Source organism: Lonchura striata, chromosome 26 (assembly GCF_050655825.1).
Source record: "Lonchura striata isolate lonStrDom1 chromosome 26, ASM5065582v1, whole genome shotgun sequence".
Taxonomy (NCBI): Eukaryota; Metazoa; Chordata; class Aves; order Passeriformes; family Estrildidae; genus Lonchura; species Lonchura striata.
The window spans coordinates 2829266-2851509 of NC_140728.1; the positions used below are offsets into that span (position 1 = coordinate 2829266).

Below are 22244 nucleotides of genomic sequence, written 5' to 3' on the forward strand. Positions count from 1 at the left end.
CAGAGTGAGAGCCTTTGGTGGGCGCCTGACAACCAACCCACGACAAACCCCTGATGTGGCAAAACTCTCCCTCAGCCACTCACTCGGTTTTGATGAGGATGTCGCTGTTCTTCGAGTCCAGCACGCACTTGCAGATCAGCTCCTGGGTGACGGGGATGGCGATGTGGTTGGACACGCAGAGATCCGAGAGATAATCCAAAAACCTGCCGGGGAGAGGCAGCTCTGCCGTGAGAAGGGGGCTCCCCGTGGCTCCCCTTCCCCTCTCACCCCGCAGGGCCCCCCACGCACCGTGGCTCGCGGTTCTTGCGCACCAGGCTGACGAAGGTCTCCACCTCGGTCTTGGTGATGTGCTTCTCCAGCAGCTTGCGGTTGTTGTGCAGCAGGGCCGTGATGGTGTCCTCGGCCAGGATGTCGTAGCCGATCTGGGACTGCATCATCCCGAACTGCTTGGCAATGTGCTCCTGCAGCGGGCACAGAGGGGCTGTGAGCGATGTCCCCCTGCCCCCCGAGGCCCCACGGGGACGGGGAGTCACCCCCTGGCACCTGGTTCTTGCGGTAATCCTCCTGGGAGTGCCGGAGCACGCGGTAGCACAGGCGGAACATGTATTGGTAGGGAGCGTTCTTCTGGTCTGACAGCTCTTCCAGCCTCACCAGGGGCCCTTCCCCGCCCTTGTCCTTGAAAGGGGCCTTCAGGATGCCAAAGATCTGCCCAAAAGCAGAGATCAGGGCTGTGTCCATCTCCACACCAGCCCCTTGTGCATGGCTGGACACCATGGCATGAGCTGGAGGCCAGACCCTCCTCCATGGTGTTTTCCATCCCTCTGGTCCCCAGAGTGGCCCTGAGCAGGACAGGACATGTCCACAGGACACGTCCCAGCCTTGCTGGGATGCAGGGCCCCAGGGCCACCCACCTGCTTCAGGATGTTCTGCTCCCGCATCAGCTTCTGCCGCTCCCGGTTGGGCTTGGTCACCACGATGTCCAGCACGTTCTGGCCGTTGTTGGGGACATCACTGACAAAAAACACCAAGTCCTCCAGCAGCTGGATCACAAACCTGTGAAGGGACATGGGGTGAGTGGGCTGGGGGCTGCTCACCTGCCCAGACTCAGGAGCAATCACCTGCAGCGATGCTGGTGGGTTTTGGGGACCAAAGAGCCTCAGGAACCTGCCAGGGGAGCTGCTGGCCCATCCTGCACTCCCTGATGGAGCTCAGTGGCTGGATCTGCAGCCCCTATGGTTCCCATATGTGCCAGGGTGAAGGTCTGGGGGGCTTTGCTTGTGGCTTACACCAGGGATTCTGCATTTAACACCACTGTCCCCCTGGTCACCCCTATGGTCACCCCCGTGGGCCAGGCTGGCGGGGCGGAAGCCGCTCGCTCTGTCCCACAGGGATCTGTGTTTGCTCAGGAAGCACCAAGAACCCACCCACCTAAAAATAATACAGTGACTAAGGCGGCTGCCCCTATCGTGGGGCCATCTCCCAGCCCCTCGGATATTTTTCTGGGATATTTTTCTAGGATATTTTTCTAGGAGGGGCCAGAGCGGGGCTGTGCCGTTATCTGGTTTCCTCGCCAGGCTTCTGGGAGAAGCAGGCATGGATTGGGGCTGTGGGCAGGGAAGCGAGGGCAGCACTGGCACCAGCAGCAGGCAGGGGCCCTGTCCTGCTGGGGAGCCCTTGGAGGAGCCCAGCACGGCCCCATCTCCCAGGGGCTTTTACCTCCGGTCGTTCTGGCTGAGGAAACCCTCGTTCATCTTCTCCACCACGCTGGCCAGCATGGAGCTGGCATCGTTGGCAAAGTCCAGGTCCCGGATCTCAGACACGGGCACGGAGACGATGGCGAAAGCTTCTTTGTCCTCTTTGGTGGGGCACGTGCCCAGCTGGGAAGCAGCAGAGAAGCAGCATCACACAGACAGGGCCATGCCAGGCGTGTCCCCACCATCTGCCACCGCCCCTGCTGACATCAGTGACCCAGTTTGTCCCCATCAGAGCGGCTGGGGTGGGCTCTGGCTGACTGGAGTGGGCTCCAGGCTGGTGTCCAGCCACCCCTTTGGATCACCCAGGGTGTTTCAGTCTCTAGGTGCTGTGAGGGAAGGAGCAGCCTTGGAGCTCTCGGGGAACAGGGAGCAGCCCCAGGGAGAGAGGAGGGAGCGGGGCCGTACCATGAGGCGGATGGGCCTCTCCTCATCGATGTCGATGGGCACGTTGGTGCTCTGGATCCAGGTGTTGGTGCAGAGGTGGCGCAGCCTCACGTAGGAGTTCCTGCCAACAGCACAACATCAGCTGAGTGACCCCCCCAGAGTGTCCTGGCAAGTGACCCTCACGGGGACACGCCAGCACTGCCCTTCCTCCAGCACTCGGCCTCCTCCCCTCGTCCCGGCCCCGCTGCCGTACCGTGGCACGAAGGAATCCGTCTTCTGCAGCGTGGTGGGGTCCAGCTCGAAGAGGGAGGCGATGTCGTTGCCGTGGGGCACGGCCACCAGCCGGTACTTGATCTTCTCCCCGGTGTTCCTGCGGCTGGCACGGCTGCTGCCCCCCTGCACGGTGGGGAGGGGGTCTCTGAGCCCGGCTCGGGGGTCCCCTGTGCCCACGGCATCGGGGGGACGCAGCAGAAGCTTTGCTGGGGCTGAGCCTCGCACGAGCGGAGCACAAGCGGCATGGGTGCACCTGAGCTACGAGGCCCCCCCCGACCCACACCTCACCAACAGCACAGAAAAACCCCCCTGAACATCCAGCTCCCTCATCTGCCAAGCGTTTCCCTGCGGCCTGGGGAGCCAACATGCACTGGGACCCCTCTGAGAGGTTTTGGCAGGGCTCTCTCACGGGCGGGACACTGCTCTAAGTGCAGGGCAGGGGATGCTGGGCTGGCACCATGGGACAAACTCGGCTCTAGTCCCCTCAGAGGGCTCTGTTTTGGGGCATTTCTCTGCTTTCAGGGCATGGCTGAGAGCTGGCGTGGTTGGGGCAGCGGCAGCAGCGGTTCTGCTCACCGTGGGCGCTGCTTTGGGCTCAGCCACGTCTCCTTTATAACTTGGGTTTTCCTGAAAAGTTAAAGAGGGAGATGAAAAGCAGCTGTCAGTCCTCCTGCTCGGTCCCTCCAAACCCCTGGGGATGGTGTGTGATCCCTGCTCCTGCCTTCCCTGAACACGGAGAGGGAAACATGCCTGGCTGGGGCTGGAGGATGTGACCTGTGCCCAGTGCACAGTATCCCAGCCCTGGGAGGAGGATGGGGGAGCCCAGGGGAGCAGACCTGGGCTCTGTGTGGCACCAAGAACTCCCTGAAGGCTCCAGGCTGAGCTCCCAGTGAGCAGCACCAGCCCAGGATGGGCTCAGTCTGAGATCTTTGGTCTTCAAGTGTTAGCAGAGAGTCTTTGGGTTTAAAGCACCCATTTCAGAGCCCCAGCATTTGCCATTTTCCATCCTGCAGTGATGGAAGGGTCCTGGGAGCTGGGGAGCATCCCCAGGATGTCCCTGCTGCCCTGACAGTGCCAGGCACACCCCAGTATCCAAGTGCAGCAACTCCTTTGTGCCTCGACCAGGAGACCTTGAGCTGGCCTTAAAAGGGAGCAGAAAAACCTGGCAGATGGAGCCTCCAGACCCAGATTTTGCCCTCTGCCAGGCGAGGACAGTGGGATGAGTCACGTCCCATTTCCACCTCACTGGGCTGTGCCAGTCAGTCCCTTGGCATGGGGTGAGCACAGAAACGCCCCAGCCACCTCGTCCTGTGCCCCTGGGCCAGGAAAGGAGCCAAGCCCAGCCATCTGAGCAAGAAAACCCCTCCACTGGGGGATTTCAGGGGGAAGGTTTGGTCCTAAACCAGGGAAATGATGGTGGTGGTCAGGTGTCAACGTCTCCTGCCAGCAAGGAGTCACAGGGGCTCGCAGAGCAAACCAGAGAGGACCAGAGGAAACAGTGGGCATCACTCCTTGCCTGAGGTGGGCACTGCCTTTGCCAGGGGTGCCACAGCCCCAGGGCACCTTCTTGCACCCCTCTGCCACCCCCTTACCTCTGCTGCCAGGTAGTTGCCCGTGGCGAGGTGCTTGAAGCGGTACAAGCCATTCCAGTGCCCGGCTCCCCCTCGGCACGGGTCGTGGTGAACCACCTGGGAGAGGCAGGGCAGAGCTCAGCCACAGCACAGGAGGGACTGGGAGGTCTCCAGACACCCCCTCAGACCCTCCCTGCTCACCTCCACCTCCCACAGGGCGTTGGAGCTGGTGGCCGAGGTGGCTGACTGGCGCAGGGTGGTGCGGAGGAAGACGTGCAGCTTGCCCTTGTACTCGTCACAGGTGAGGAATTTCTCCTGCTCAGCGTGGAACAGCCTCACCACATCCCCCTGCACCGGGACACAGGGGTCAGGCTCAAAGAATCCTGGAGTCTTTCAGGTTGGAAAAGACCTCCAGGATCATTAAGTCCAATCTTTCATCACCATGCCCATTAAACTGTATCCTGAAGTGTGTGTCTACTCATTTTGGAGCACTCCCAGGGAAGGTGACTGTCCTGGAGAGGCTGTTCCCATGTTTAACCCCAGTCAGTGGGGAAATTTCTCCATGACTCTCCTGCAATGCATCTCCTCTTGTGACCCCTCGTGCTGCAAAGGGGATGGGATTTCTCCTGGACTCAGCTCCCAGCTGCATGGCAGGGCTGTGGAACCCTGGGGACCACAGGACACTGTCACCTCTTCCCATCCAACCTCCTGGAGCTCTGCTAAAACCTGCCTCAGGCAGCTGAAATGCTCCTCTGAGCCCAGGAGACAGGACACAGGCACCCTGCACTGCCATCACTCCCTTTATCCATGCAGTGACCCTCTGCTTCCACTCCCAGGGGATGAGTGGATGTGAATCCATCACTTTCCACCCCTGGGCTCTGCCCCTGGACATGTTTGAGGCATTAACACCCCGGGAAGGAGGATGTGGGAAGCTGGGATAAGCACAGTGCCTGGGGATGAAGGGCTGTAAGATCCTAACAATCCACATCCATCCAGCTGCTTCCTGGAGGGCCTCAGCCCCGAACAATAGCTCAGCAGGGAAAGTTCCTTTCCCAGGCAACAGCCACCCTGCTGCAGGGCTGAGCAGCTGGAATTGTCCTCACACAAGAAGCCACCGCTGGCACTGCGTGGGGTTGTCCCCAAAAGTCAATTTAACACCCTGAGGTCAGTAATTTGTGCCCTCAGCTCCCTGCTGCCAGCAGATCCTAAAATATCCCACTCCGCCTTGCTGTGCTGTTCTCCAGGTGATGAATTCGAGCAGGAATTACAGCCCTCAAGGCAGGAGCTCTTTTCTGCCCTTGTCACGGAGCCAGGTGGCTGCTCACACGTCCTGTCCCCCAGAGCCTGCCGGGTCCACGCAGCCAAAGCTCCTTCCTTACCCCCTTCAGCACTTCCTCCATGTGGTCGCAGAACTGCATGAACAGGTTGATTTTCCAGCTGGTGTTACAATTGACCGAGTTCACCTACAGAGCAAGAGAGCGTGGTCACGACCCCAAGACAAAGGAAAAAAAGGGAAAAAGAAGGGAAAAAAAAACAGCCCCTCCTGTACCTCCTTGCAGCCAGCATTGTCAGCCAGCTCGTAGTTGCTGGCGTGCAGCGGCTGCCCGGCGTTCACGGGGTTCAGGATCACTTTGTCTCCCACGACTACCTGGGGAGCAAAATGGGAAAAGGAGAGCGAGGATGAGACCCGGTGTGGAGCCGAGCCCAGGCACGGAGCTCTTTGAACATCCCTCCAGGGACTGCTGGGCCCCACGCTCACGTTATCCCCGTTGCTCCTGAGCTTCCAGAAGGGTTGGATGAAGAGCCAGGAGCCCTCGTTGCCGGTGGCATCCAGGGTCACCCGCATGGCGTTTTTCTCCAGCAGCGCCGGCAGCCGCTTGTTCACCGTCAGGTACTTGTTGCTCTTCATGTGCAGCAGCTGGAGGAGCCAAGGGTGGGAGAGATGAGAAGTGCAGCCCTCAGAGCACCACCAGCCCCTTCCCAGATGTGCTGGATCCGTGCTGGATCCGTGCTGGATCCGTGCTGGGTCTGTGCTGTCCCCATACCTGGATGACGCTCCCATACTTCACCACGTCCCCGTGCACCTTCTTGTTCTCCGTCTCATTCTGCTTCTGCTCCATCTGGGCCGCATGCTGCTCCAAAAGGAGAAGAGCTGAGGGTGGAGCAGCACCCTCCTCCCTCCCCAGGGGCAAATCCCAGCAGGGTCACTCACAGCCTTGGCTTTGGGAAGGATGGGACGGGCTGGGATCAGGGTCAGCATCCCTCTGTGCCCCGGGGCCACAGCAGGGAGCATCCAAGAGCTCAGCCCAGGGCCGAGGTGTGGCCTTGACAGCCCTAGGAAGGCCATGAGGGCTTTAAATTGAGGGCTTTAAAAACTAGGACATGGAGAAAATGGTACCAAAATTCCCCCAGGACAGCAGGTTTTGGGATAACACCCAACAAGGATGCTGGGCTCAGGCTGGGGATGGGGGTACAACACCCAAATTAGGGGATGTGGGCACTGGCAGCACCAAAGCCAAGCAGCCAAAGGCAGCGTGCCAGCGGTGCCGTGCCCAGCGATGGAGCAGGCCTGGACGTGCTGCTGCAGGATGTGTCCCCAGGAGTGAAGGCTCAGCAGCCCCTCTCCAAAACCACAGAGATTTTCCATGCGCTGGCCCTGGCAGTCGGAGCAGTGACGGGATGTTGACACATGTGGAGCGAGGCAGGAACTCGCTCCCACAGCAAATCTGGGAATGGCGAGGGAGCGCCGACAGCCCTGGCGCCAGGCTGGGCATGGCCCGGGCAGCTCCAGCCCAGGGCTCCCCCAAAACTGAGATGGGAAGATGGGAAGCAGTGAGGGATGGAGCTGAGAGAGCCTCTGCCCTTTCCCAGCCTTCTCTCAGCCCTTCCACCTGAGGGCACAGGAACTGGGAAACATCTGGAATCACGGCTTGGCACTGGGTGGGAGGATGGGACTGCAGGTCCTGAGTGCCCAAGGAGGTGAGGGCTGCTTGGTACCCACAGAGCTCTGAGTGCCACTGGGAGTCACCCTCCATCCCCACAGGGCTCTGGGTGCCACCTGGAGTCACCCTCACCACCCTGCAGTGGTGGCTGCTGCCATCAGGAGAACAAACCCGCTCCAAGAAATCCCGCAGTGATGCTGCTCTGGGAGTTTAACAACAACTCCATAGAGCAGCAGGGCTCTGAAGGGAGATCCAGCACCTCGGGATATCCTAAATCTCCCTCCAGATCTGAGCCACCAGCCAGGGGGGCTGGCAGTGGCAGCTGGCTGCCCCAAGCACTCAAGTTCCCGGGGCTGATGTCCCCACACTGTCCCTTGGATGGGGAGGGTCTGTCCCCAATCAGGGATGCCCACAGAGGATTGGGGAGGACTGGGAAACATCAGCAGAGGGTCTGGAAAGCCCCCCAGCCTGTCTGAGCTGCTTTGGGCCAAGAAAATACAGAGTTCAAACCACTGAAACACAGCAGCGAGGGGCACGAGCTCAGGAAGGCAACCTCGGGCATGGCAGGCAGGGCTCCCCCACTCCAGCCCTGGCTGCTCCTGCCTCAGGAGATCATCTCCGTGGGCTGGGGGATGCTCTCAGCCTGTGCTGACGAGGGCCAGGCTGCAGCCCGGTGCCTGCAGAGCTCGGCAGGGCTGGGCTGAGCTCCGGCCACAAAGGGAAGCACCGGGAGCAGCAGAAAGGAGCCAGGAAATGGCAGAATCTCTTCAAGACGAGCCCTAAACAAGGTGCAATCAATCAGGCTCAGAAATGAGCCTCTGGGGCCACTCGTGGCCAGGACAGCTGTGAGGTTACAAGCCCAGCTGAAGGGAGCAGGAAAATGGGGGTTCTGTGTGCCAGTGACCGCGCAGGGCTGGGCACGGAGCAGGCACTGACCCTGTCCTGGCACCTCCAGGGCAGCACACCCTGTCCTGGCACTGCTCAGCACCCCCTGCCCGAGGCAGAGCTGGGGATGGCGGGGCTGGGGCTGGGCTCCAGGCCCGATGAGATGATTTAGTGAAATCTCTCCCCAGCCTCGGTTTTATGAATCATCGGCGGGGCCTCGCCAGCTGCCTGAGGCCGTTGTGCAATGTTTGATGTGGGCCCTGGCCAAGGCTGGGGGAAGCCAACGGGAGCCTTTCCCTTCCCCAGCCCTTTGGAACACGTTCTGGAAGCAGGGCTCCCTCCTGCATGGCTGTCCTGGGGTGCTGAGGGGTGTCCTGAGGTGATGAGGGGTGTCCTGAGGTGCTGAAAGGTGTTCCGGGGTGCTTTGAGTGTCCTGAAATGCTGAGGGGTGTCCTGGGGTGTCCTGAGGTGCTGAGGGGTGTCCTGAGGTGCTGAAAGGTGTTCCGGGGTGTCCTGAGGTGTCCTGAAATGCTGAGGGGTGTCCTGAGGTGTCCTGAGGTGCCCTGGGGTGCCCCAGGGTGCAGGGCTGTGCTCACAGAGCTCCTCTGCCACAGCACCTCCACACAAGAAGCATCAGGAGGGTGACACAGCAATGACTGGTGGGGGACAAGGGGGAGAACATGGCTGGAAATCCCTTCTCATCCCAAACCAGCATCAGCAGAGGTCTGGATGCCATCACCCAGGCAGCTCGTGGGCACTGCCAGCTCTGGCTGCCTCGCTCCTGCTCACCTGGAGCTTCTGCAGCAGCACCACGTCGGCGATCTTGTCCTTGTCCTGCTTGGTTTGCTTGGCCTTCCAGTACTGCTTCTGGGCAGAGTAGCGGTTCATGGGACACACTTTGAAGAGGCAATCTGGGAACAAGAGCAGAGCCTGATGAGGCTGCAGCAGCCACCAGGGTGTCCCCAGCGGGGCCAATGTCACCAAGGGGCAGGGACACTCCTGGGATGGACCGTGGTCCCCCCATCAGCGAGGGAGGCACGGCGGGGACTGGTGGAGGTCACGTCAGCGTGTGCTGGCTGCTGGGCCGGCTTTAAATCAGGATAAATAATGAGTCCAGGAATTACTGCACTTCTTGGACTCGTGATTAGAAGTGTTCCCATCGGAAATGGCTGTGCCGGTCGGGAAGGAAAGCTTCAGGGGGGAGAAGGAGCTCTGACGGAGCCCAGCTGCACCAAAGCAGGAGAGGATCCTGGTGGGAAGGATCCAGGAGGGAGTCTGGGACACCATCGGCCACCTCCACATCCCTTGTCACCCACGGGACACCCTGAGCCTGCAGGAGGTGTGGAAGGAGCCTGTGATGGCCGTGCCATCGGGACACACGTGTCCATCCCTCCCTGACCTGGATCACCAGCACTGGATGCTGCGAGCGCCCGCTCCCCAGATCTCCATGTCAGCAGCTCTATTTCAAGATCCTGAAGGATGCACAAGATGCATCCCAGCTCCTCCAAACCCTGCACTGCAGATTGCCCCGACTGGCCTGTTTTCCCCCAGGATGGTGGGCGGGAAGTGCAGACAACCACGGCCAGGCTTCGGGAACTGAAGCAGGAGAGCAGATGTCTGGAGACAACGAGGCCCTCGCATCTCCCAACCCCCTTCCTGAGCTGGAAGCAGCACAGGGCGAGGGCAGGAAGGGCTCTGCAGCCTGAATCGCCCTAATTATGCCTGAAATAGCAGCCCAGAAAGTTCAGACACAGAAAACAAAATTAAAAAAAAAAAACCCAAAAACAAAACAAAAAAAACCCAACCGAGTCCCTTCCCTGGCTGGCGGCGGGCCCGAGCGTGTATTTATTTACCTGGGAGTGCCGCTGGGGCAGCGCCGAGAGCGGTTCTCACCGGCCGGGGCCGCTGGGGCAGGGCCAGGTTTCACATCTCGTTTCCCCAGCCCCGTTTGCCCGCGGCACGTCCCGTGCCAAGCAGCCGGAGCAGCCGGCGGGGCCGGGGCAGCGGCCGTGAGCCGCCCCCGAGCACCTGCACGGGGCTCCAGAAATGGGAAATGAACGGGAACCATTAATGGGAGGTGAAAGAACCCAGCACAGCCGCTCTGAAATGGCCGCGAGTCCTCTGTAAAGCCGAGCCCTGCTTTGCAAGGAGGGAAACTGAGGCACGGCGGGGGTTGGCGTGCAGAAAATCTCCAGCTCAGCTTGTCTTGGGAGCAGGAGGTTTTTGGCAGCTGGGCTAAAGCACCGCCAGATTTCTGAAAATGGGTTGGGATGGAAGAGGGGAGGTGAAGGAAATGTCTGCACTTGCAGTGCCCAGAGTGAACAGCTCGGAGGGTGATGTGGGGCCGACCTGACAGGACCCAGAGTGGCTTTGGGGGCAAAACTTCCCACACAGAGAGGCCTGGGGGGCAAAAATTCAATCTAGAGAAGCCTGAGGGGTAAAATTTCCATCCAGAGAGGCCTGAGGGGCAAAACTTCCACCCAGAGTGACTCTGGGGGGCAAAACCTCAACCTGGAGTGACCTGGGGGGCAAAACTTCCACCCAGAGGCCTGAGGGGCAAAACTTCCACCCAAGGTGGCTTTGCAGGAAAAACTTCCCATCCAGAGAGGCCTGAGGGGGAAAATTTCCATGTAGAGAGGCCTGAGGGGCAAAATCTCCTACCCAGAAAGGCTTGGGGGGCAAAACCTCTGACCCAGAGTGGCTCTGAGGGCAAAACTTCCACCCAGAGAGGCCTGGGGGACAAAACTTCCATCTAGAGAGGCTTTGAGGGCAAAACTTCCACCCAGCATGGCTTTGGGGGCAAAACTTCCCATCTAGAGAGGTCTGAGGGGCAAAAATTCCATCTAGAGAGGCTTTGAGGGCAAAACTTCCACCCAGCATGGCTTTGGGGGCAAAACTTCCCATCCAGAGAGGTCTGAGGGGCAAAACTTCCATGCAGAGAGGCCTGGGGGGCAAAATCTCCATCCAGTGTGGCTTTGGGGGCAAAACTTTCCACACAGAGAACCCTGGAGAGCAAAACTTCGACCCAGAGAGGCCTGAGGGGAAAAATCTACTCAATGTGGATTTGGGTGCAAAAGTTCCACCCAACGTGGCTTTAGGGGCAAAACTTCCCATCCAGAGAGGCCTGGAAGGCAAACCTTCCACCCAGAGAGGCTTTGAGGAGCAAAATCTGCAGGTGACAGGGACAGCAGTGGCACCGCTGAGGGTGGAAGCTTTTCCTGACGTGCCTGAACCGGGCTGGGAGAGCCTCGGCGGGAGGAGAAACCGCAAGAAATAAAAAGCAAATAACGGAGAGGTGTCGAGCGTGTCTCCAACAGGAGCAGCTCCCAGGTGGATTCTGGCATTTCCAAAGAACCTTTCGGAGCTGCCCTCGGCGGGAGGGTCCCGTTTTCCCAGCGGGAAGCCCCGGCACGACCCGTGTGCGCTTCAGGATAGGGCAGGGTCCGGCCGCAGGATGTGGGGACGGCGACAGAGCACGAAAATCCCCTGCAGCCTCTGGGCCAGCAGCCCCAGCCTGTTGTTTCCATGTTTCCACCTCGCTGCGGGCGATGGCTATCGAGCAGGGAGAGCTCTACCTTTCCGGCCATTAAAACAAACAGCTGGATATCCTGATAGCGAGAGCAGGGCTGAGCCCAAAAACCTGCGCCTGGAAAAGAGATTCCAGCCACGTGCATGCCCGGGCAGGGGGACGGGGAGGATGCTGAGCATCCAGCCCTGGCTGGAATCTGGGGATGGAGCTGCTGGGGGATGCTGGAGATGCTGGATGGGTGGTTAATTAGATTAGTGAATAAATTAATGGTAATAATGTCCGTGGAGAGCCAGGTCACTGCTTGGTGGGATCCTGAGAGAGTGGAATTGGTGTCTTGAGACATTTTGGGGTGTGGGGGGAAAGGAGGGTGGTCAGGGGGATGGGTGCTGTTAAAGCCACCCTGAGAAAATGTGGAGGCACAAGGCAGAGTGGAGAATGGATATTTAAAAATTCTTATTTAAAAGAAGAGATAAAATGACAACAGAGGGGGATGAAAGGAGCAGCTGCCCTAAACCAACTTCCCAGTCGTGGGTTTGGGGAGATTTCCCAGCTCTCTGCTCCCTGGTTGTGTCATCCAGGCACTCAAATCCTGCCGGGATAGGGCTTTTCCCTGAGTGTGGAGCACCCTGAGCACATGGGGTGGACCATGCCAGCACCTCCCAAGTGGGTGCAGTGCAGGGCAGAGCTGTGCCCCCATGCCATGCCATGCCATGCCATGCCATGCCATGCCATGCCATGCCTGCTGTGGATGCTCAGGACCAGAACTGGCCCCGATGCTGCTCGCAGAGTGATGGAGCTGCCCCAGCCTCACCTCGGAACTTCTTGGGGGGATTGTCCAGGTCTCCGGCTGCTGGCTCCACCACGCACCGATCATCCACCAGCCTGAGGGGGACAAAAATTGAGAGCGGGGTCAGGAACAGGAGGGCTGAGTGTGCAGAGTGGTTGTGCCACCATCACCTGGCCCAGAGTGACAAATCCAAAGCTGCACCTCCCATTTCCCACCTGTTTCCCGCCCATAAATATTTTTTAGGAGCTGAATCCCCCTTCCCTCGGTTCCCACTGCTTCCCTGGGTGTTTTCCACGCTGTTGCCTCAGGCACACAGGGCTGGTACAGCAGTGAAGGACCAGGGAGGGTTTGTGGCAGTCACTCCAGGCCCTTTTACAGTGCCCTGTGCCACAGGGGACCCTGCCCTGCCCAGCTCTCCCCTCTGCACACAGAGCTCTGTTATGGCACCCTCAATCCAGCAAAAATGGATTTGGATTTCAGCTCTATTCACCAGTTCTCCTTCCCTGGCTGGGAACTCTTCCCACGGGGACACGGAGGGTGCAGGTGCTGTGCATGGAGGTGGCAGGGCACCCCCAAACCCAGTTATTAATTATTATCTGATCAGAGCTGCAGGCTCTGCCCATCAGATCAAGGCTCCGTGTCTGCTCCCTGCCCACCTCTGTTTTCCCAGCGTTGAGCAAAACCCTTGAGGCTTGGCCTTGGGTGCTGAGAGCTGATTTTGGGGTGGGTGGGACGTTGCTTTTCCGAATTAGGGAGAACAGCAAAGCAGAGCCCGGCAGGGGGATCAGAGGGGCGAGCATCGCCCGAGGGGCTCCCTGTGCTGGGAGCCCGGTGCGGGGCTCCCGAGGGAACCGGGAGCTCCAGCAGGACAGGCTGTACCCGCTCGCCCGCTTTCCCCAGCCCCGGGAAGCCGGAGCAGCAGGAGAAACTCTGCTCCTGCCCGGGAGAGCCAGAGGGAAGCGTGCCGGAGGATGCGGGAATGGCCCGCAGCGCTGCCATCCATGGGGACAGCTCTGTCCCGGGCACACGAGGGCACGGACAGCCCGGAGCAGCAAAGGCAAAGCGGAGCCTGCGCTGTCCCCGCCGTCCCCGAGGGACTCTCGGTGTCCCCAGCAAAGCAAACACCCCGAAAATCGCTGGAGATGGACGCGCTGCTCTGCAAAGGGCTAAAACCCAAAAGATCCATCCCACCCGCAGGTCCGGCCTCCCTCCCTGAGCCCAGCCGCTCTCTGGAGGAGGGGAGAATTCCTTTCGCTCGCACAGAGGAATTTGGCCTCGGTGCTGATGGATGGGGACCCCGGGGAGCCCGGAGCTGCCGTGTCCTTGCGGAGGAGGCGTGGGCTGGCACCGGGCTCTGGCACCCCTGTGCTCCTCACGGCTCCCCGGGGCCGGGGAGAGCAGCCTCACATTGCACATGAAGAGAAAAGCAATTTGCCCGGTGGCAGCTTCAAAACCATTAGCACAGACATGGAAGGTTGGAAAAACCCCAAACCCACGAGCTGTGGCCAGACAGGGCAGCCTGGGCTTTGCAAACCAGGGGGTTTGGGGCTGTTCAAACACCTTTTCCTTGGGTCGTGTCAGCAGGGAAGTAGGCAGGGACATTCCCAGGTTCTTGCAGAGCCTTGGGAGGGCAGGGAACGAGGGAAAGGGGAAAAACCAGAGCGGCTGCAGCACCACAGGGGACATGCAGCCCAGCCCTGGTGTCACTCGGGGGCAGTTTTGATTTCTGTTCTGTTATTTTGATGGGAGACAGGGCAGAACAAACCCTTGGGATGTGCCTTGGAGCAAAAACCACCGAGGGCTGAGGACACCAATCCACGGGTGGGGCTCAGGGAGTGAAACCCTGACCCTCAGCACATCCCCAGCTCCCATCAGTGCCCACGGAGGCAGAAAGGCTCGATTGATTTGGGCACTTTAAACCCCCAAATCCTCCACTCTTATTGCTGGAGGTCTCTGAGGAAGGGCCTGACCTGCCGGGTTTATTTTCAGCACTGAAGAAAAGAGCAGGAGAGCCTCTCACTCCTCTTGGCCCTGCTGCAGCCCTGCCCTGTGCCCGGCATCCCCGCTCCACCGGGCAGGATTACAGACAGTGACCTGCCAGCCTTGAAGTCTTAATTAGTTAACGATCTCAAGGCACTTTCAGCATCTGTAATCCCAGGATTACGCGCTCGGCAGGAACACGAAGCGTTCTTTTTATTAAACTGATACTCTGGGCAAACATTCCTCGGTTAAAAATTTCCTAAAAATATTAAAAAAACAGGGATTCTGACAGAGTGGACATGAGTCACCTGGGAGGCTGCTGGGGCCGGGACATGCTCCCGCTAAAAACCGGCATTCCCGCGGTGGGATGGGCCGGGGAAGCTCCCCAAAGAGCGGCGGGGATGTGCGAGGGCACCTTTTAATGGCAAACCGGTGTCCAAGCAGCGGGAGGAGGATCCTGAGCGAGGCAGAAGGCGGGATGCAGCCATGGAATGTCATTTTGCCATTCCAAATTCCCCCTCCCCGGGAGCAGGAGGATCCAGCGCTGGTGAGCCCCTCAAGGCGCGGGCGAGCATCTGGCCGGCTCTTAGCCCCGGGCTTCCAGCGGGGCTTCCTGGTGCTTCCGAACCCCGAGCACAGAGTGATTCCCTGGCCCGGGGCCAGGGCGTTTGGCCTCTTGCGAGGCAGAGCCTTCGCCGAGGTCAGGAGAGAAGGAGCTCGTCCAAAATCCGGAGCAGTCGGACCCTCCCGACCCCTCTCCGGGGACAGCCCCCAGCTGGAGCCCGCTGGGCTGGGCAGAAACTTTCCTCAGATGTGGCACAGAAACTTCCTCAGATGTGGCACAGAAAGTTCCCCCAGATGTGGCACAGACGATGCCAAGGGGCAGTTCAGGCATGCCGGGGTCCAGGGAGCTCTGGGAAAAGGGAAACCCCAGTAGAGCCAGGAGAGCCCCAATACAAAGCCCAGCAAAGCCTGAGGTGAGGAAGAGGAGGAAGAGGAGGAGGAGGAGGGTGATGAGTGCTCGTTGTTGGCCGTGGAGCCAGACCAGCCCCTCTGGCACCCGCAGGATGGGCACTGCCCCAGGGAGGAGAGAGTAAAGGGAGTGGGGCAGCCACAAAAATGCAGCTTTTTGGTGCTGTCCCGGTGCCAGGAGGGCTTGGACTCCTCCTCCCTCCTCCTCCTCCTCCTCCTCCTCTCGGCAGGGACGGGTTCATCCTGACCCGGCGGAGATGGAGTTACCCTTTAACCAGTGCATCTCCCCGAGCTGCTCCACCCCGAAATCCACCTGTAACCACAGGTACAGGTGTTATTTCACCTGCAACAGCCACCCGGCACCCAGCTGGGTTTGTCACCGACCCTTCCCCTCTGCCAGTGTCTGTTCTGAGCCCCTGAAGGGTTCTAGGAGCCTGGCAGGGATGCGGCAGCACAAAATCCTCCAGGGCAACTTCCCACATCCCCAAAACCACTTCTGGCCACTCCAATCAGCCCATCCCGTGCCCCAGCCCCGCAAGGGTCACCGTGACCAGCCCTGAGCCCGGTTCTCCCTTCCCAGGGCACTGCTTTGGGCTGACTCGAGCATTTGGGCTGGTTTGGGTATTTTGGCTCGGCATTTTCCCCCCTCCGAGCCCAGCCTGAGCTCCACACCCGGCCCGGGATGTTTTTCCTGCTCAGGAGCAAACGCCCACTGCAAAGAGGGGGTGACAGGGAGAGATTGGAGGAGCAGCGGAGCCTCAGGTGGGGGCTGCAGGGCTCCCCTCACCTCTGCCCCACACCCCGGAGACCCCCGGGGCTGCTCCACAGGGCGCTGGCACAGGGATGTCACAGCAGCCACCCTTAACGTGACACTGGTGATCAACACCTGGGGACACTCCGTAAAGAGAGGATCCCGCTGCAGACCCCAGGCGATCCCACAGCCCGGAGCCAGCCCCTCCACAAGGAAGGATGTCAGGAAAGCTTCCTGAGGGCGCCCGCGTGGGCTGGCAGAGCTGTTTGCCTTGCAAATGAGCTAAGGAAGGTCCCTGTGGCAGGAGAGCACTCTCGGTGAGTCACCTGGTCCCTTATCGCAGGAGTGATTTAAGGTGCGGTTGGGTCTCCCATGTCGCAGGGCACCAGGGAAAACAATTTTAGGAGGGAGGGGAGAAAGAACCTGCAGGAAGCAGAAGGCTGGGAAAGTGGGGCTGCCCAGCAGAGGATGTGTTGGGCCAGGAAGAAGAGGCTCCCCAGGCAAGCCCTGCTCTTCAGCTGCTTCTGAGGAAGTCTGGGAAAACACCTGGCAAAAAGGGGGATGTGAGGGCCAGAGCTGCAAAGGGATCAGAGCTCTGAAAAATCCACATTTTTCTAACTGAGCTACTGGGACGTGTTCTGGGGGCAACAACGAGTGCTGCTCCCTGCAGAGCCTCCTGCAGAGCCCATTTCCAAGAGGTTGGAGGAGTGCTCAGCACCCCCTGCCTGGCACAGCTCTGGCACTGGGGCAGCTCCAAGGAGACCTCTCCAAAAGCACCCGTGGGGTGCAGGGAGGGCTGGCTCAGCCAGGCTGCACCTGCAGGACCTGCTGCCCGGCACTGTGGCTGCACACACGGGGATTCTGGGCACTTCTGCACCCCATTTCTGAGCAGCCAGGTGGAGGGAGCCCCGGTGGGCAGCAGCCCAGTGCCACGCGTGCCCGGGGGTGGGTGAGGGGACGCGTGTGGGCGCAGGTATGTACGGCTCCGCTTCGGCACAGGCATGTGGGAGCAAGTGCATTCAGCGCAGATTATAGAGCCGGGCAGCTCCTGCCCCAGGAATCCCATCCAAGTCAGCATTCCTGCCTGAGCTCAGCCTCTCCTACACGCAGCGGCGTGGGGCAGGAGCTGGCACGGCCCCACATGCCACTCGCCCGGGGCTGCGGGCACGCTTTGGCATCCTGAGTCAGGGCAAGGAAAAACCCACCCGTGCCCCAGGGCGGCCCTGTCGGAGCCCTCCCTGTCACCCCCCTGTCCCTGTGCCACCGGGCAAACATTCCCGGTGGGAGCAGAGGGGCATCGCTGGCCTGGCTGTGCCCAGCGGCGGCTCCGGCCGCACCCTTGGCTTGCAGGGACACGGGACAGGTCCCCAGGCTGGGCAGAGATCCCCCGGCCCGTTCTGCCACGTCCAGGGAGCTGCCTCAGCCCGGAGCTGGCACTGCCCTGTCCCTCAGCCCCTGGCAGCACTTGGTAGCCACGGGCAGCCCGGCTTGGTGACCCTGCAGCGATTCCCGCTGACCACCGGCTGTGTGCGACACTGAGGGGACAGCGGCAGCCGCCACTGCCTGTCCCCGGCCCCGCTGGGCAGGGCTGGGGGCACAGAATGCCCAGGAAGGGCCCCGGCTGGCCGAGCTGTCACCCCCAAGTGTCCCCGTCCTCGTCCCACTGACCCCTGGCGCTGCTCAAACCCATCTCATCCGCCAGCCCCTGAGCGGGGGGAAGCAGCTTCTGGCCAGGGGAAGGGGGGCTGAGGGTCCCTGCAGGGCCACATCCAGCCCCTGGCAGCAGCGGGAGCCGGGGACAGCCCGGGGACAGCCCGGGACAGCCCGGGAACAGCTCGGGGACAGCTCGGAACAGCTCGGGACAGCTCGGGACAGCCCGGGAACAGCTCAGGACAGCCCGGGAACAGCTCGGGGACAGCCCGGGACAGCCCGGGAACAGCCCGGGGACAGCCCGGGGACAGCCCGGGACAGCCCGGGGACAGCTCGGGACAGCCCGGGAACAGCCCGGGGACAGCTCGGGGACAGCCCGGGACAGCCCGGGAACAGCCCGGGGACAGCTCGGGGACAGCCCGGGGACAGCCCGGGAACAGCTCGGGGACAGCTCGGGGACAGCCCGGGACAGCCCGGGAACAGCCCGGGAACAGCCCGGGAACAGCTCGGGGACAGCCCGGGGACAGCCCGGGACAGCCCGGGAACAGCTCGGGGACAGCCCGGGGACAGCTCGGGGACAGCCCGGGAACAGCCCGGGACAGCCCGGGAACAGCCCGGGGACAGCCCGGGACAGCTCGGGGACAGCCTGTCCCCCTGCCCGGCTCCTCTCCCCGTCCCTGCTGAGCTCCCGGCGCTTCCCGGCTCCTTTTCCCACCGCGCTCGGGCTCAGCTGCCCCGTCCCGTCCCGTCCATCCCGGAATCACCGCGGGGCGGCCCCGGGAGCCCCTCGCTCACCCCAAGGTGCTGATGAAGCCATTGACGGAGCCCTCGGCGTACAGGGAGACGATGTCCCCGATGTGCAGGAAACTCGACATCTCATTCATGGTTACCCTGACCCGGCGCGGCGCCGCTTCCTCCTGCAGTCACCTTCCCGGGCCGAAATCCAGCATGGGCGAGCGGAGCCGGGGGGGTCCCTGCTCCGGGGGGCGCGGAGGGGTCTCTGCTCCGCGGGGGGACGGTCCCAGCCCGGCTCCTGCCGCCAGCAGCACCGGCAGCGGGACGGGAGCGGAGCCGCACGCACAAGTTTTACATGTGCCGGGCAGGAAGGCAGCCGGGCAGGGAGGGAGGAGGAAGACGAGGAGGAGGAGGAGGAGGAAGAGGAGGAGGGGGCGGGGGATGAAGCTCAGCTAAGGGTCCGCATGGGCTCTGTCCGTCTGGCCGTGCCCCGTCCCGCACAGCTGCGCTACCTGCGGCCAATGCGGCGGGATCAGGAAGTCCCGCCGGCAGCAGCGTGCGGGGAGGGGACCCGGGGCCGCCCGGGACGGGGGGGGGACACCGGAGGCCCCACCCCCGCCCCCGCCTCCCGTCGGGGGGGGCGCGGGCTGCGCGCCCCGGTGCCCGCGGGCAGCCCCGGCTGCGCTGCCCGGGCTCGGCTGCGCGGCCCCCGGCCCGGCACGAAACCTCCTCGGGCCGCTCTGAGCCAAGCACGGAGCCCCCAGCCCGGGGGTCTCGACCGCGGCTTCCCCGCTTGAACGGCCCCGGGCGCTCGGGGGTCGCGGGGAGCCCCCGCGCACCGTCCGCAGCCGCCGGCGACAGCGAGCGGGCACTGCCCGGGCTCAGCGGGCTCAGTGGGCACTGCCCGGGCTCAGCGGGCTCAGCGGGCACTGCCGCGGCTCCGGCCCCTCCCGCACGGCCCCTCGTGTGCCGTCCCCTTGGTGCAGCCCCTCTCAGGTGGCACCTGTCCCTATCCCTGTCCCTGTCCCTGTCCCTGTCCCTATCCCTGTCCCTATCCCTGTCCCTGTCCCCATCCCTGTCCCTATCCCTGTCCCTGTCCCTGTCCCTGTCCCTGTCCCTGTCCCTGTCCCTGTCCCTATCCCTATCCCTATCCCTGTCCCCATCCCTGTCCCTATCCCTATCCCTGTCCCTGTCCCTATCCCTATCCCTGTCCCTGTCCCTGTCCCTGTCCATATCCCTGTCCCCATCCCTATCCCTATCCCTGTCCCTGTCCCTGTCCCTGTCCCTATCCCTATCCCTATCCCTATCCCTATCCCTATCCCTATCCCTGTCCCCATCCCTGTCCCTGTCCCTATCCCTGTTCCCATCCCTGTCCCCGTCCCCATCCCCATCCCTGTCCCCATCCCTGTCCCTATCCCTATCCCTGTCCCTGTCCCTGTCCCTGTCCCTGTCCCTGTCCCTATCCCTATCCCTATCCCTGTCCCCATCCCTGTCCCTGTCCCTGTCCCTGTCCCTGTCCCTATCCCTGTCCCTGTCCCTATCTCTGTCCCTGTTCCCGTCCCCGTCCCCTCGGCCGGAGCATTCCCGGGTCCCGCACCGCCCCCGCAGCAGGGAGAGCCCCAGGTGAGGCCGAGGCGGCTCTCGGTGGATTTTCCTGCCCCAGGTGGCTCCTGCAGCTCGGCGCTCCCAGCTCGCACCTGCTCTGCCTCTCACCAGCGCTGTCCCCGCAGCGCTGCCAGACCCTGCCCGTCCCCGCCGCGGGGACAGCCCGACCCCGGGAGCGGCACAGGGCTCAGCCAGCACCCAAAAGGTCACCTCCAACCCCTCCATCACCACCAGGAGCTGTGGGCAGGAAGGAGAGACCCTCACGCCCTCCTCCAGAGCCCACCCCGTCCCTGCAGTCCTTTGAGGAGCCTTCCCAACACCTCCAGACTGGGCCAGCTGCTCTGGGCTCCCAAATTAACACTGGTGGGAAAGGACCACGTCCTCAGAGCATCTTCTGGACAGCACAAGCGACCCAGTTTTTCACTTTTAATTAAAACTTGCCTGCTGTAAAAACAATATTGGGAGAGGGAAAAAAAAAAAAAAAGCAGCATGATGCTTTTCTCATTTATTTCCCTCCTGTCCTCTTTTCTCGCAAACAAACACAGGTTTCAGGAATATAAACCTTGCCCTAAATAGTGATTTTTTTTTTTTTCTTTCCACTAGGAAACGGACAGGTCCCCTGGCAGAACAAAGGGAAAAAAAAATTAGTGCAATTCCTCTGGGGGGGAGATGCGAATTCAGGTCCATCAGGATTAGCTGCGTTTTCAGCACAGGACAAATTTAGAAGCCTTTATCTCAGGGCAACAGAGGGGGAAAAGAGAAGATCATGAGAAAAAAAAAAAAAAACCCAACAAAAACTCACTGCTTTTAGAAGCAAATGAAGGTTTCACAACAGGAGCTCAAGGAAACCCCAAGGAACCAAAGTCCCAAACTTCACACCCGGATCAGCTGCTCTGAGCACAGACACGAGCAGTGCCTCAGCTGAGGGGCACACCAGTGCCACCAGCCTCACCGGGCATGGCTGGGCAAGGAAAACCCTCTGGGAGTGTAAAAAACCCCGTGGCACTAAATAAACTGGCACCTGGCCTGGTTTCTGCCTCCCAGGAGGACTGGGAACAGAGAGATGGAGCTTCTGGAAACCTCCATCCCACCCATGGCACCACCAGGGTGCTGACAGTGCCCAGCCAGGCACTGAACGTCCCAGCTCAGCTGAGGAACCCAAAATATTCCAGGGGTGTCACCCTGCCCACTCTGAACCCTGGGAATGGTGACACAACATCCCCAAATCTGCCCTGGATGGAGCTGGGATGGAGGAAACCCTCCTCATCCCCCAGCTCTGGGGCATGGCAGCTCTGTCCTTGTGGGGGGCACAAAGAGGGACCCTTGGCACCCCAGGGTTGGTGACAGCTCTGTCCTTGTGGGGGGCACAAACAGGGACCCCCAGCAGGTCACCAAGGTTTGTCCCCACAGGAGCAGCAGCACAGGCAGGTGGCTTTAAGGGCAGAGAAATGAATTTTCCCCGGGGCTCAGCGGATCTCAGCTGCCCTCAGCGTGGTTGTGCCCACACCGAGTCATCCCCCTGCCCACCCTGGGTGTCCCCACTCTGCACAGGGTCCCTCGATGCTCCCAGCCTGAGGGGACACTCCGTGCGTGGGCTCAGAGCCTGTGGGGAGCTGCCAAAGCCTGCAGTGCTCAGGTGAGGGGGAGCCCTGGCCACAGGGATGCTCCTGGTGGTCACCTCACCATGCCAGCGCTGGCCCAGGCCCCGGGGACACAGAGGAGTTAAAAATAAGAACATTTCCTTCCTTCACCCCTACTTTAAGCCGTGTGATAAATAAAAACTGGGAGTTTCTGCCTCCCGGAGAGGAAGCGGCTGTGAGGAGGCCGCCAGTGAGTCAGGCCAGCAGAAATCATCCCTATTCCTGAGCACAGCCTCCATCCCATCCCTGGCAGGGCCGGGAGCCACATTCCTTTCTCATGCTGAAATTGCTCCTCTGAAGGAGCTGCAGGGTCCCCTCCCTGCCCCAGGCCCCCGCCCTGCCCGCGGGATGCTCCCTTGGCAAAGCTCCCCTTACCTGCCCACCCTTCCCACGGGGAGGCTGGCAGGGAGTGCTCCCTGCAGTTCCTGCACTGGGATGGGGTGGGATGCCCAGAACAGATCACCGGGGTCGTATCCTCGCCCCCAAAGCTCCACAGGATCCCGCGTGGAGCTCAGCTTTGTGAGGATGTCCTGGGAGCCAGCAGGAGGGGATGGAGCAGGTGTGGTGCCAGTGCCCAAACACCTTCCCAGCCCTGCCAGGGCCCCCTCCGGCTTCTGGTCCCCTCGGGAATCCCAAATCAAGGCCGGCAACTCAAGGGTGAAACCACTTGGAAGAAGAAGAAGGCGAAAAATAACTGTGGCTGCCTTTGTCTGGGGAGGAGGGAGGGAGACACTCGGTCCCTTGTGCCAGGCACTGAGAGGGCTCTGCTGAGGGTCAGGCAGAGGA

The 22244-nt window shown here is 61.3% G+C and overlaps 1 protein-coding gene across 2 annotated transcripts in view; it reads right to left on the minus strand.

Moving 5' to 3' along the window:
• Window positions 1-18585, minus strand: part of ITPR3 (inositol 1,4,5-trisphosphate receptor type 3) — a 37481-nt gene extending 18896 nt beyond the window's left edge. The window contains exons 1-17 of one of the 2 annotated variants that reach the window (XM_077789078.2): window positions 18274-18585; window positions 12150-12220; window positions 8599-8720; window positions 6028-6114; window positions 5742-5900; window positions 5532-5630; window positions 5362-5445; window positions 4184-4330; window positions 4004-4099; window positions 2988-3038; window positions 2392-2534; window positions 2160-2259; window positions 1717-1877; window positions 912-1053; window positions 544-705; window positions 289-461; window positions 84-203 (exon numbers count right to left, since the gene is read on the minus strand). In XM_077789078.2, the coding sequence (XP_077645204.1) occupies window positions 84-203; window positions 289-461; window positions 544-705; window positions 912-1053; window positions 1717-1877; window positions 2160-2259; window positions 2392-2534; window positions 2988-3038; window positions 4004-4099; window positions 4184-4330; window positions 5362-5445; window positions 5532-5630; window positions 5742-5900; window positions 6028-6114; window positions 8599-8720; window positions 12150-12220; window positions 18274-18362 (2006 nt within the window). In that variant the 5' untranslated portion in view covers window positions 18363-18585. The remainder of the gene's footprint in view (window positions 1-83; window positions 204-288; window positions 462-543; window positions 706-911; window positions 1054-1716; window positions 1878-2159; window positions 2260-2391; window positions 2535-2987; window positions 3039-4003; window positions 4100-4183; window positions 4331-5361; window positions 5446-5531; window positions 5631-5741; window positions 5901-6027; window positions 6115-8598; window positions 8721-12149; window positions 12221-18273) is intronic. The other variant, XM_021542647.3, reaches the window with a different exon arrangement.
• Window positions 18586-22244: the final 3659 nt, after the last annotated feature.